At 37.5% G+C, this 14,382-nt stretch overlaps 1 protein-coding gene across 1 annotated transcript in view; it reads left to right on the top strand.

Moving 5' to 3' along the window:
* LOC140724100 (NACHT, LRR and PYD domains-containing protein 3-like) overlaps positions 1–12,334 on the top strand; it is a 29,751-nt gene extending 17,417 nt beyond the window's left edge. Inside the window, exons 9-12 of the mRNA XM_073038586.1 lie at positions 2,039–2,209; positions 2,406–2,576; positions 10,763–10,930; positions 11,044–12,334. Of these exons, the coding sequence (XP_072894687.1) occupies positions 2,039–2,209; positions 2,406–2,576; positions 10,763–10,930; positions 11,044–11,131 (598 nt within the window). The 3' untranslated portion in view covers positions 11,132–12,334. The remainder of the gene's footprint in view (positions 1–2,038; positions 2,210–2,405; positions 2,577–10,762; positions 10,931–11,043) is intronic.
* Positions 12,335–14,382: the final 2,048 nt, after the last annotated feature.

The following is a 14,382-nucleotide window of genomic DNA, read 5'->3' as shown; positions in this document are numbered from 1 at the left end:
AACTCCTCTCGCCTTTGAATTAAATGAAGCTGCAATAACATTTCCAACCCAGTCTCTTTTTAATTTCTGATGTTCTATGTCCGTTAAATGAGTTTCTTGTAAGAAAGCTATGTCTATTTTCATTTTTTTAATATATGTTAAAATTCTTTTTCTTTTTACTGGTCCATTAAGCCCATTAACATTAAAACTTAAAAAATTCAATAAGTTAGTCATTATTTTTAATTATGTTACTCCAATCTATAATAATACCTAATCTTTCAACTTTCATGGTATCTTGGGAAATCCTTTTAGAAGTCTCCATGTTGCTATGTGTGTCCCCACCAATCATCCAGGCAAAAAAGTAAAAGAAAAATAGAGTATAAGGAAAAAAACAAAATACCCCCCTACTAATGTTGTGAAAGAAAAAAAACACAACATTACCCCCCTCTGTTGTACGGGTCATGGCAATCGCCATGATTACACACGTGAATCCCGTAGTAACCGATTCAAAGCTCCCCGTCCCCACCGCAACGTAAAAAGTGTATATATAAGAAAAGGAAAGAAAAAAAAACATATTCTTCTCAATTAACATTTCTAAAATTTTAACCTTTCTCCCTTGTATCGTCCTTAAATGTCCATCAATTCCATTCGCTGTCTCTATCTTCGTCTTTAACCATTACATTTATAAGTCTCTACGTTTAATTAGCGAATAGATGGAAGTTTTTGTGCGAACACCTCCGCGTCTCGATAATCGGAAAAAAATTTTTTTCCCTCTTCCAGAAAAACTATCAGTGTTGCTGGGTGGCGCATTAAAAATTTATAACCTTTTTCCCATAAAATCTTTTTTGCTGAATTAAATTCTTTCTTTCTCTTCAAAAGGTTATAACTTATATCAGGATAAAAAAGAACTGGTTTCTCTGCTATCATCAATGGACCCTTTCTTCTTTTGGCACCTTGGGCAGCCGCCCTCAAAATCTTTTCTTTATCCTGGTATCTTAAACATCTTATCAAAATTGATCGCGGATTTTGTTCATCTTGAGATCTTGGTCTTAAAGCTCTGTGCGCCCTTTCAATCTCAATTGAAAATTCTTCCCCCATTTCCAATTTTTCAGGAATCCATTTTTGAAAAAATTTTATTGGGTCTTCTCCTTCGATACCTTCTTTAAGTCCAACAATTTTAATATTGTTGCGTCTATTAAAATTTTCAAGTTTATCCATTTTTTCCACGAGTTGTTTTCTTTCTGATGTCCAGGCAATATTATCTACTTCCATTTCCTTCATTCTTCCATCCATGTCTTCCATTTTCATTTCCAAATCTGTAATTTTCTTTTCCATTTTTTCTTGTTTCTTTGTCATATTATCAAACATAGCCTCCATACTCATCATTTTTTCTTTCATTACTTTTTGGTTACTTTTAATTACTTTTAATGCATTTAATTTATGCATTATTTGCCTCAAAATCTTGTATATATTTTCAAAGGACTTCTCATCTCTGTCTTCACCTGGTTTTTCCAGAGAGTCTGATTCTCTCTCAGAGTCGCTGTCACTTTCAGTTGAAGTCACTGTTGGGATTTGTAGTTTTTGCTGTTCTCGTTCGCGCATGCTCACTCCTGTAAGCTTGCGCAGTTCTCGTTGATCTTTTCCTTTCGAAATGGCCGATGTTGCTGCAGTTTCCTGTTCCATTTCGCCAGTAGCGTGTTGTACCTGAGTCCGCGGTTCTTCGGTAGAAGTAGGCCTTGATTCTTTTCGAACTTCAGCTGTCTTCGTGGTAGTATTTTTCTTCGTCCTCTGTCTATGAGGCATAGCTTGAAACAATCCAGAGTAATTTATAAGTAACCTTATGAAAGCATTGGCTAATTTTTCTTCATTTAAGTATTGATTTATTGATTTTTTACGGGAGGGCTGGGTTCCAGCGTCTCGATCCTACGTCATCACGTGACGTCCCCCTGTATTCACAACTTGAAGCCTAATGTAGAATGTATCTGTTTAAAATTTGACTTCAGAGTGAATGATGTTGACAAATATGCATTGGGTTGCACTTGCTCTTTTTGAACTGCAGGCTATGTAGAATCGGTCTCACAGCATCTGGTGCAGAGTATCTCGCCTCCGTTCTAGCTACTAGCCCGTCACTGACAGATCTTGCCCTGGACTATAATAATTTGGGTGATTCAGGGGTGAAGCTGATATTTGGACCTCTGATCAGCCCAGAGTGTAAAATACAGAAACTACGGTAAGTGTCAGTCGAAGGAGAGGTCATATTTTACATTTACAATGTGTCTGAAATTTAATTACATTCAAGAGAGTGGATCAGTGTTACTATCAATAATATGCAGTCTACAATAAGATATGGAGAGTATTGGAAGTGAAATTAAAACCTTCTTACATACTAAAGTGTATTCATTTCCATCTTCGTCTCTGGCCCTCAGATTATGGGATGTTGCTCTCACAGATTCAATCTGTGAGGACCTCGCTATTGCTCTAAAAAAAAACTGCTCCCTGAAGCTTCTGTCACTGGGTGATAACAATATCGGAGACTTAGGGGTGACACGTCTGTCTGAGGAGATGGTGAAGCTCCAATGTAAACTACAGGAACTAGAGTAAGTAGTAATGTGACAAGATTTGTTCCTAACTTTTAACTGACTGTCAACATCATTCTCAACGTAGTTAAAATGGCCCATAGACGACTGGCCATTATTCGAGACATTCATTATAATGACCCAAATAATGAGGTTCATCTCCAACTTCATCAAATATTGCTCAGATCCCAGCTGGAGCTCCTGCAGTTCTGGTCATCGTGTGAAAGGGAGAAAGTCTGAGCGCTGGAGATGGTGCAGGGAAAGTTGATGGGATGCTGGTCCGTATTCAGTGTGCCAATCAGAAATGGCAACTATGCCACCACAGACTCTGTATGGCCATCTCAGTCCTCCAGCGGTTCGTGATGTTCTCCATATTCCAGGATCTACAGGAAAGTGCCCTTGCTGGGGTGATGCCTGGAGTGAAAGCCTCGGGAATCTCAATGAGTTTTCCCTGGAACAGAAGAGGTACAGAGTGGCTAATTGGATATTGAAAAGTAAGGTCTAGATAAATACTGCAAGACAGTTCTTCCTACATAAAATGGCAGAGTTCCATGGAAATAGTTACAGATTGTCAAGCTGTTACGTACCCCGTAACTGAGTGTCTTACCAGCAAAGTTAGAAGTATCAGTTGGAGTCTGGTACTATTTTCAAAATAGTGTTTATTAGTAAAGTATACGAATCAATATCAGCAATGCAAATATACAGATAATACACGTTAGCAATAACTAAACCTAAAAGTGTGGGTATAATAATAATCAATAATAAACAAGCTCTATCGATGTCTAGGGGATAATGAAGTATCATGGGGAAGTATAAAGTTCAGTTCAGTTCATACAGGCTGAGGTAGTTGTTGGTCGATGTGTTGAAATTGTTAAAGAGAGAGAGAGAGAGCAATCAAACAGTGACAGCCACTCAAACCTTCCTTTACGTTCTTGATCCGTCGATGTGTTGTTGTGGCCATTCAGGTGTGACCCCTCTGTCCTTTAGCTAGACCGCTCTTCTATGGTGGACTTGTCACCCAGGCAAGGGTGGACACACACACAAGCCACCACTGGCCTCGCTATAAACCCTGTGAGTTAAAATTGACCGATCCTTAGTTCGGTCTCCGATGCCCCACACTTTTCTCGTGGGTTCCAACACTTAAGCAGTGTTCACTAGTGTGTCTCTTGGTGCGTCTCCTGGTGTGTCTGAGGGGGGTCTCCCCAGACCTCACTTTTATCCCTACTCATGGGGTCTCAGGTGTCAATCAGTTTTGAATGGCTTAGTCCATCAAACCAGCCCACTCCGGCTGTCCTCTGAGGAATTTTAATGAACAGAATGGTACCAAGTAAACAGCCCTCTCCGGAGCCGTGCGTCTTCTTTCTTTCTTTTTCAATCTTATTATTATTATTAATATCAACAAAATAAAATTGATACATAGATAATGGGATTACAAACATACACATTTCAACTGAACATGAAAGAATACATAAGCAATGGTTACAGTATAAATGAGTATTCCCAAATCATGGACGATACAAGTAACAAATAAACAAGGCATACCTAGGTATATCATAATATATATAAAAAGAACAAGAAAAAAGAAAAAGAAAACATATGCAAAAAAAACTAATCTAATAATCTAATAACTAATAAGGAAAAAAAACAAAAAAAGAAAAAAGAGAAAAAGAAAAAATGGAAAAAAGGGCTGTTTATAATATCTCACAAAAATACAAAATCATCAGTGTTGTCAACTCCGATCCTCTCAACATATATAAAATCGAAACTGGAAAAAACAAATAGGATTGGAACAGGGTCATATTACATCATATGAAAATATTGAATAAATGGTCTCCATATCTTTTCAAATTTAATAGAAATATCAAATACAACACTTCTAATTTTTTCTAAATTTAGACATAAGATAGCTTGAGAAAACCAATGAAATATGGTAGGAGGATTAATTTCTTTCCAATTCAACAAAATAGATCTTCTAGGCATTAATGTAAGAAATGCGATCATTTGACAAGCAGAAGAGGATAAATGGAGTGAGTGCATCATTGGTAAACCAAAAATTGCAGTAATAGGATGAGGTTGTCAATCAATGTTCAATACCGTAGAAATAATATCAAAAATGTCTTTCCAATATTTTTTCAAAAGCGGACATGACCAGAACATATGAGTTAAAGACGCTATCTCAGAATGACATCTGTCACAAATAGGATTTATATAGGAATAAAAATGAGCCAATTTATCCTTGGACATATGAGCCCTATGCACAACCTTGAACTGTATTAATGAATGTTTAGCACATATAGATGATGTATTAACTAATTGAAGAATTTTATCCCAATTCTCAATAGGGATAGTAAGGTTAAGTTCTCTTTCCCAATCATTTTTAATCTTATAGAAGGGCTCTGAACGTATCTTCATAATTATATTGTAAAGTTTTGATATTAGCCCTTTCTGAAAAGGATTTAGTTCAAACAAATTCTCCGAAATACCTGAAGACACAAAATTTGGAAAAGTAGGAAGTTCAGTATTTAAGAAATTCCGAATCTGTAAATATCTAAAAAAATGAAATCTAGGCAAGTTATATTTATTAGATAATTGTTCAAAAGACATAAAACAATTATCCAAAAATAAATCGGAAAATCGTAGTAATCCTTTAGTCTTCCAAGCTGAATAAGCTTGGTCTATAATAGAAGGATTTAAAAAAGCAATCGGATACAATACGAATATTTAAATCAAACTGAGTCAACCCAAAAAATTTCCGAAATAGAAACCATATATGTAAAGTATGTTTAACTATCGGGTTGTCAATTCGTTTCGGCAATTTAGAAAGAGCAAAGGGAAGAGAGCTCCCTAAAATAGAACCCAGTGAAAATCCTTGTACAGATTTAATTTCCAGGTTCACCCAATGAGGGCTAAAAGATATATCCCAATCCTTTAACCAACATATCAAATATCGGATATTAACTGCCCAATAATAAAATCTAAAATTAGGCAATGCCAATCCACCTTCCTTCCTTGCCTTCTGTAAATATGTTTTACCTAATCTAGGAGTTTTATTCTGCCATTATATATGAGGAAATTTTTGAATCAACATTAGCAAAAAAAGATTTCGGAATAAAAATTGGTACCGCTTGAAATATATATAAAAACTTGGGTAAAATAACCATCTTAATAGCATTAATCCGACCTATCAGAGATAAAGATACTGGTGACCATTTAGTAAACAAACATTTAATCTGATCGATTAGGGGTAAAAAATTAACTTAAATAAGTCCTTACAGTTTTTTGTGATTTTAATCCCTAAGTAAATAAAAGAGTCATTAACTAATTTAAAAGGTAAATTTCCATAAATTGGAACCTGTCTATTTAAAGGAAACAATTCACTCTTATTAAGATTTAATTTATACCCAGAAAATATTACTAAATTGAGCCAACAATGATATAACTGCAGGAATGGATTTCTCAGGATCAGAAATAAATAATAATAAATCATCGGCATATAATGATAGCTTATGTATATCTGTCCCACGATTAATGCCAAAAATGTTCTGTGATTCGCTGATAGCAATTGCCAAGGGTTCTAAAGCAATATCAAATAATAAAGGACGAAGAGGACAGCCTTGTCTAGTACCCCGAAATAAATGAAAAAAGGGAGATCTTTGATTATTAGTAAGCACCAAGGCTACTGGAGTATGATATATCAGTTTAATCCAGGAAATGAAAGTCGGACTAAAATTAAAATTCTCAAGCACAGTAAATAAGTATGGCCATTCAAGTCTATCAAATGCTTTCTCCACATCTAATGAAATGACACATTCTGAAGTGCTATGTGAAAGAGTATAAACAATATTCAATAATCTCCTAACATTGAAAAAAGAATAGCGATTTTTAATAAAACCAGTTTGATCTTCCGAAATAATTTTGGGTATGACCTTCTCCAGCCTGGATGCCAGTAACTTGGAAAAGATCTTGGAATCTACATTCAATAAAGATATTGGCCTATAGGATGCACAGTCAGTAGGGTCTTTATCTTTCTTCAATTTTAAAGAAATGGAAGCTCTATAAAAAGATTGTGGCAGATTACCCAATCTAATTGCTTCTTCAAAAACCCTGCATAAACTAGGAGAAAGAGTAGCGGAAAAACATTTTAAAAAATCTACTGTATACCCATCTGGACCTGGTGCTTTCCCAGAATTCATAGAGGAAATAACCCCACCCCTTTAATTTCTGCATCCGTAATAGGAGTTTCTAATATTGAAAGATTATCTGATGATAATTTTGGAAAATTCAATTTCCCAAGAAAATCACACATGGTATTATGATCAAAAGGGAATTCGGAATGATACAGGGAGGTATAAAAATCTTGAAATGATTTGTTTATCTCATCATTGAAAACTGTCAGATCCCCATTCTGCTGACGGATCTTAGTAATTTGATGTTTAACCAAAGCATTCTTCAATTGACTAGCTAACAGTTTACTTGATTTATCACTATGTATATAAAAATCAGATCTGGTTTTCATTAATTGATTTTCAATCGAAGATGTAAGTAATAAACTATGTTCCGTTTGAAGTTCAACCCTTTGTTTGTAAAGCTCCTTACTAGGAGTAGTCGAATATTTCTTGTCAATCTCTTTAATTTTATCAACCAATAAAAGAGTTTCCTTCTTAATGCGTTTTCTCAGACCAACAGAGTAGGAGATAATCTGTCCACGCATATATGCTTTAAAAGTATCCCAAAGTGTTCCGCAAGAAATATCATCCGTGGAATTAGTTGAAAAGAAGAAATCGATCTGTTCCTTCATAAATTTAATAAAATCCGGATCTTGCTGTAAGGTAGAATCAAAACGCCATTCTCTGGCACTAGAAACTGTATCCGTAAATTTAATAGAAAGTTTTAATGGAGCATGGTCAGAGATGGCTATAATATCATAATTACAACCAATTACCGATGGAATAAAACAAGAGTCAATAAAAAAAATAATCAATTCTCAAGTAGGAATGATAAACATGTGAGAAAAATGAAAACTCTTTGTCCTTAGAATGCCAAAATCTGCAAATATCAAAAATTCCATTATCAGTCAAAAAAGAGTTAATATAAGTGGCCGACTTATTAGGTAAAGTCTGAGTAGATATAGATTTGTCCAACAAAGGATTTAAGCAACAATTAAAGTCACCACCCATTATTAACTTATATCCATTTAGATTAGGTAGAGAAGTAAATAAGGACTTTAAAAAATCGGGACAATCCACATTTGGAGCGTAAACATTAACCATAGCAACCTTCTTGTTAAAAAGTAAGCCAGTAATTATCAAAAATCTACCATTCAGATCCAAAAAGATATCGTGTTGGACAAATGCAATAGAGGAGTCAATACAAATTGAAACACCCTTTACTTTAGCATTCGAGTTCGAATGCTACTGTTGATCCCACCAAAACCTAAAAAAGTGATAATTATTCTCTTTCCTCACATGAGTTTCTTGTACAAAAATAATATGAGCATTAAGTCTTTGGAATACTTTGAAAATCTTTTTCCGTTTAATCAGATGGTATTCCATTAGTATTCCAAGAGACAAAATTAATGGTCTGAACCATATTTCTGAAATCAACCCATTGGTATATAAAGAGTTAACCAAATTATGAACTCATGCACCGGAAGAGGAACACAAAAAAGGGGGGGCGGACCCGGAAGTGACGACATCGCGGACATTTTAGTAGTTTAATCTCAGCCCAAATGAAGAAACTAAAAAAAACTGACATAAAGAACATAAGATTTAGAATAAAAAAATCTACCCCCCACCCAAGAGGAGAAAAGAGCACCCCAGCCAGGAAAAGGCTGGGAAAAAGGAGAAATGAAACTAAATCTACCCCCATAACAGCAGAAGATAAGTCCGTATATAAAGGATAAAAAAGATCCACCCAAACTCTAAATAATAATAGATAGATAGATAGATAGATACTTTATTCATCCCCATGGGGAAATTCAACTTTTTTTCCAATGTCCCATACACTTGTTGTAGCAAAACTAATAACATACAATACTTAACTCAGTAAAAAATATGGTATGCATCTAAATCACTATCTCAAAAAGCATTAATAATAGCTTTTAAAAAGTTCTTAAGTCCTGGCGGTCGAATTGTAAAGCCTAATGGCATTGGAGAGTATTGACCTCTTCATCCTGTCTGAGGAGCATTGCATCGATAGTAACCTGTCGCTGAAACTGCTTCTCTGTCTCTGGATGGTGCTATGTAGAGGATGTTCAGAGTTTTCCATAATTGACCGTAGCCTACTCAGCTACTAAATCACTATACTAAAACCAAACTTCTTAATATAATTGGTCGTAAAAAAAACCCAAAAAGAATCTTGTCACTAGTAACTTATAAATCGGGTTAAAACCCAAACAAACCCAAAAAAAAATTAAACTGTGATATTTAATGCATTATAGGAAGAAGACGAGAGAGAAAAAAGGCGAAATCAAATAAAAAGCCAAAAATATTTTAGAGAAGAAACCGCCATCTTAGTAAAAAAACAAAATTCGCCTTCGAGGGATTAATAATAATGACCAAAGATAACGTACAGTGGTTGAAGTAAGTAAAATAAAAAGATTAGTATGTCGAAAAAAAAACTTCAATTAAAGTATAAAATATAGAGTAAACCTACACCAATAGCCAGAAACAAAATCTAGTTTTGGAAACAAAAACCATCTTGCAACGATCAAAATCGCTCATTTATTAGAGATGAGAATCCGTAGCAGTAGGGAAGTTCTCATTCAGAAAGCTTCTCGCTTCAGATGTGGAAAGGAAAACACACCATGGTGCATTCGGAGGCGATATTCTGAGCTTCGCAGAGTATAAGAGCGCAGCTTTTAGATTTTTCTGATAACATTCGGACATCAGAGGTTTAAAAAGAAGCCTTCCTTCATTACTTCTGGACTAAAATCTTCCACTAATCGAAAATTGAATTCTTGAAATTTGACCAACCCTACACGCCGAGCCACACGAATAAGTTGCTCTTTAACATGCACATAATGAAATCGGACAATTACAACCGGTGGTTTAGCTGAAGCACTAGGTGATCGGCGCATAATTCTGTGAACGCGAACAAGTAACGGAGGACTGTCTGGGAATACAGAAGGGAACGCATCCTTTAAAAGTTGAGCAAAGTACTTCCGAGGGGTCCCCTTGTTCGATACCTTCCGGGAGACCAAGTATGCGTAAGTTCTGTCTTCTGGACCGATTCTCAAAGTTGACACTCTTGGCTTTTTTAGTGTTTCCATCTGTTTAATCATCGAAAGTAATTTCTGCTCCCGTTTTTCAATTATCAAGTCTCGCTTCCGAGCGTCCTCTTGCAAAGTTGCGATTAGAACTTGCTGTTGGTTAACTACTGAATCCGTCTTATCCATATAATCTTGAAAAGCCTTTATATCTTGTTTGAAAATTTGTCGTTGTTCTTCAAATTTTTCATTTAAAATCTCCAATAATATTTCATAAGTCAATTCAGTGCACTTAGGATCAGTCTTTTTCTTCTTCCCGTTCCCGTTAGGATCTTTTCCAGGTTCTCACCCTTTAGATCTAAGAGCCATTTCTGTATTCATTTCTTCAAAAATTCACAATAAACTCTTAAAGATAAGTTAAAAAAAAGTAGCAAGAATCTATTGGTGTAGGTAAAAGTAAGTTAAATAAGGGTGATCATAGGTTAAAAAAAGTAAAGGTTATGGAGCGAATCTGAAACAGTGCTCACTCCATGAGTGTCTCCTGCTGACTCCGAGAGCCGTGAGTCTTACAGGAGTCATAATATGGTCACTCTCCCCCGGTGTTATCTCGCCCTTGTCTGAAACAAATGTTCCAGTCCCAATATGTTTTTGTTCCATCTCTTTCTCTCTCATTAACAGCCTGGCAACAGTAACGGTTTGTAATTCTCCCAGGGGAGGGGGACATGGGCAACCTTGCACCCTTCTGCCCATCAGAGCTGTTCATTCTTCGTAACAAAGCTGAGAATGGTGCTTACCAGCAAGACACTGCTGGAGGGAGTTTTGGAAGCAGTCTTGACAAAGTGAGAAGACACGGAGTTGTGGAAAGAATGGTCTGTTTCACTTTTTATGGTGCCTTGACTCAAGACTCACTAACTCTATCATACATATTAGTTTCAGTGCGAATATATATAAAAACACACACACGGTTAATCTGACTCTTCTTAATCTCTCTGATCCCCAGTCTGTACAATAACGGTTTGACCGATTCCTGCACGAAGTCCCTGTGCTTCGTTCTCAACAAAATGAGTTCACTGAAAATGTTGGACCTTGGAGGAAACTCCTTCACAGACAAATCCACTGAATCTTTCCGCCGGCTGATACTACGACGCAAGAGTTTGAGGCACATCACGTGAGTATCTATATTAATGTTTAATGTCATTGAAATTCACTGGGTTTCCTGGCGATATTTGATGTTGTTATTGACACTGTATTACATCCTCTGTATTTTTACATCTGTTTCAGGCTGACGGGGAATCGATTCACTGCAGATGGGCAGAATCATCTGTTGTCATTACGGGGAAGTAGACGTGGTCTTAATGTTACAGTGTGAGTCATTCAAATGTAGAATTTTATCTCCTCCTGGACAGAATAGCATTCGTCGATTTCACTGTGGCACTAGATTTAAACCCTAAACATCTACAGTTCTAGATGAGTGTGTGCCTCCACACATCATCAGTGGCCCCAGTGCTGTTTCAGGTGTCATAGCTGCCTGGTGGCTTGCCCGATCTCTCAGTGTCTGACATCTGAGCTCTATGGAAATATCCAGACAAAAGCGGCCAAACACGAAGAAATCTGCAAATGCTGGAAATTCAAGCAACACACACAAACTATGCTGGAGGAATGCAGCAGGCCAGGCAGCATCTATAGGAAGAAGTACAGTCAAGATAATAAGAAATTACTTTTTTTCAGTTAGTCCTGATGAAGGGTCTCAGTACAAAGCATCGACTTTACTTCTTCCTATAGATGCTGCCTGGCCTGCTGCATTCCACCAGCATTTTTAGAAATGGCCAAAGGTGGGCTCCAGCTGTACTGCCAAGCGATAGCATGAATCCAAATCATTCAAGCTAGATTTAAATTCATCTGGGCATTACTTTGTTTTATTGTGTTTTGGATTTATTGCAAAGAAAGCACCACATCGCCCCCACTTCCTCAGGATCCTGCAGAGGTTCGGCATGTCATCGAAAACCTTGACAAGCCTCAATAGATGCATGGTGAAAAGTGTGCTGACTGCCTGCATTCCAGCCTGGTATGGAAACTCCAATGCCTTTCAACAGGAAATCCTGCAAAAGGTAGTGCATTTGGCCCAGTATATCACAGGTGAAACCCTTTCAACCATCGAGCACATCTACATGAATCATTGCCGTGGAAAAGCAGCATCCATCATCAAAGATCCTCACCACCCAGGCCATGCTCTTTTCTTGCTGCTGCCATCAGGTATAAGGTACCAGAGCCTCAGGACTCGCACCACCAGGTCTAAGAACAGTTACTACCCATCAATCATCGGGAACTTGAGGAAATGGTGATTGCTACACCCATTTAAGGACTCTGTTGTATTGTTACTTCAAGCTTGTTATTTATTGCTCTTTATTTATAACGGCAGTTGTACAGTTTGTTTACATTAACTGTTCCTAATGATTGCAGTTTATCGTTACTGTTCTATAAATTTGCAAAATATGCCCACAGGAAAAAAAGTCAGGGTTGTATCTGGTGATATGTTTGTATTCTGATAATAAATTTTACTTTGAATTTTGAACTTCCGAACTTTGTAGATTTTAGCTTCGACAGAAAATTATCGGTATGGCAAAGACAGTGAAAGTAGTCAAAACCCCAGCTGCAGCGAGGCACAGTTAGTCAGGACGCTCGCTTGGTGCCAGGTCACAAATGTATTATGAACTTTGGGCACCTTCTCTATATACCTTGCACATTCTCACTATGACCACAAGGATTCCTTCACTTTTATTTCCTCCTGTATCAAAAAGGCACGAAGGTCAGTTGTATTAATTGCCAGCTGTCCGTTTTCTCCAGTGTGTCAATGTTTAATGTGCGAGGCACAGTCGTTGTGTGAATTAATTCAATTTTCCCTTTGCCGCCCCCCAAAAAATCAGTGTGCCCAAGAAAGTGAGGGCAAGAGGAGAAAATGGAAATAGATGGATTAATTCACTACACCCCAAACCATTATGATAAGTGCAGAGAGGTAAGAGTGTGCAGGGTGGGGAGAGAAGGAGGGCAAGACGTGTGTGTGTGTATGTTAACAGATGGTTGGTCTATCATGGACCAATCACATGATAAATTGACAGCGTTCCTCTAACTCTGAAACATTTGAGACGTTTTACTGCTATTCTGCTCTTCACAAATTCCATCCATCCCGCAGATGGCCGGTGCTTTGGGTGGCTGGAGGATGCAGAAAGAACTTAAGCAGCTTCTCGATACTGACTGCACCAGCGGCGTTATGTGTTTAATGCGCCACACGACAGTGCCAGCTGATGCTATAAGTTATAACAGGGTCAGCATCAGAGAAATACTAGTTGTACAAATTGATCCGTGATCTGACCAGTAACACCAAAGATAACAGACATACCGCAGCATAAGTTATTTACCTAGTGTTTTAAGCCAGTGGATCTGTTGTAATGTGGAAAAGTTTACACACTTTGCAAGCTTGATCAGGGTATGTGCCATTTTTATGGGGAATTGGATTCACTGTGTGAAGGAAATAGAACATATTTCACAGAAAATCTGTATGTGACACTCTCTTTCATGCTTCCCGCCAGACTGTAATGGTGTAGACAAATGTCCACTTTACAAATCAATCACATCAGGGAAATTAACCAAATATTGCATAATATCATGTTATAGTCATTTGATTAATAATCAAAAGGCAAATTTTTGTTTCAGTGAGTTGGGACACCAATAAACAAATGGTTCTGCTTAGTTTGAGTGTTGGCTCTTATTAGTCAATGGTTGAAAATACCAGGCTTTGCTTCAAACCGTGCCCCTCTTTGTCACTTTGTCGATATCTAGTGTCTCCTTGTCTGAGAGGAGCAACATTTGGATTGTAAGATGCTCGCTTTGAAGACTGTGATAAAACATTACTGCACACAGCTTCACTCTAACAGAACAGGACTTGGGCCTGACTTTACATAACTTCAAACGCCAGGGCGACCATCCTGCCATCGCAGGTGATGTCTCGTTTCCAATATTATTGTCCTATCAGTCCTGATACTGACTATCCGATCTCCGTGAAGTCCTCACTGAACCGTTAATGTGATGATGCAATCCTATTGTTCGCGATGATTGCCACACTTTAAAACATAACATCCTTTTACCTGTCTGACATGAGTCAAATAGCTTGCTGGTCGTGACAGTGGGGTGTCGCGTTTCTGAGATGGCGGCTGCTGTGCCCCCAAAAGAACAAGAACACTTTGTTCAAACATTGACGAGATAATCGTGAATTAACATTGGAAGTGATGTCACTCATGTACTGCTCCGACCGGTGATACAACAATGAGACTGGGGAATAATGCTGCTTACCATTGTCTACACCAATTGCCAATGACGATTAACTGGCTCTAATCTAAGTACTGCAGCTGTACATTGAGTCCAGGTATGTTCCCTCCCAAGCTGCAGGATGACAGAGACTTCTCTGTTTAAGTTTACAGCATTCCGAAGTGGAAGGGTGAATAGCCAGTGATTATGATCCACATTGGAACCAATGCCATTGGCAGGAAAAGTGGCGTGATCCCGGCACCCAAGAGGACATAGGGTGCTTTCTAGTTTGTTTTTCGCTCAGGTAAGTCAACCGAT

The sequence above is a fragment of the Hemitrygon akajei genome, unplaced genomic scaffold (genome assembly GCF_048418815.1).
Source record: "Hemitrygon akajei unplaced genomic scaffold, sHemAka1.3 Scf000161, whole genome shotgun sequence".
Classification (NCBI taxonomy): Eukaryota; Metazoa; Chordata; class Chondrichthyes; order Myliobatiformes; family Dasyatidae; genus Hemitrygon; species Hemitrygon akajei.
The sequence above is the reverse complement of the archived record's forward strand: the minus strand, read 5'-3'. Positions and strand labels throughout refer to the sequence as shown.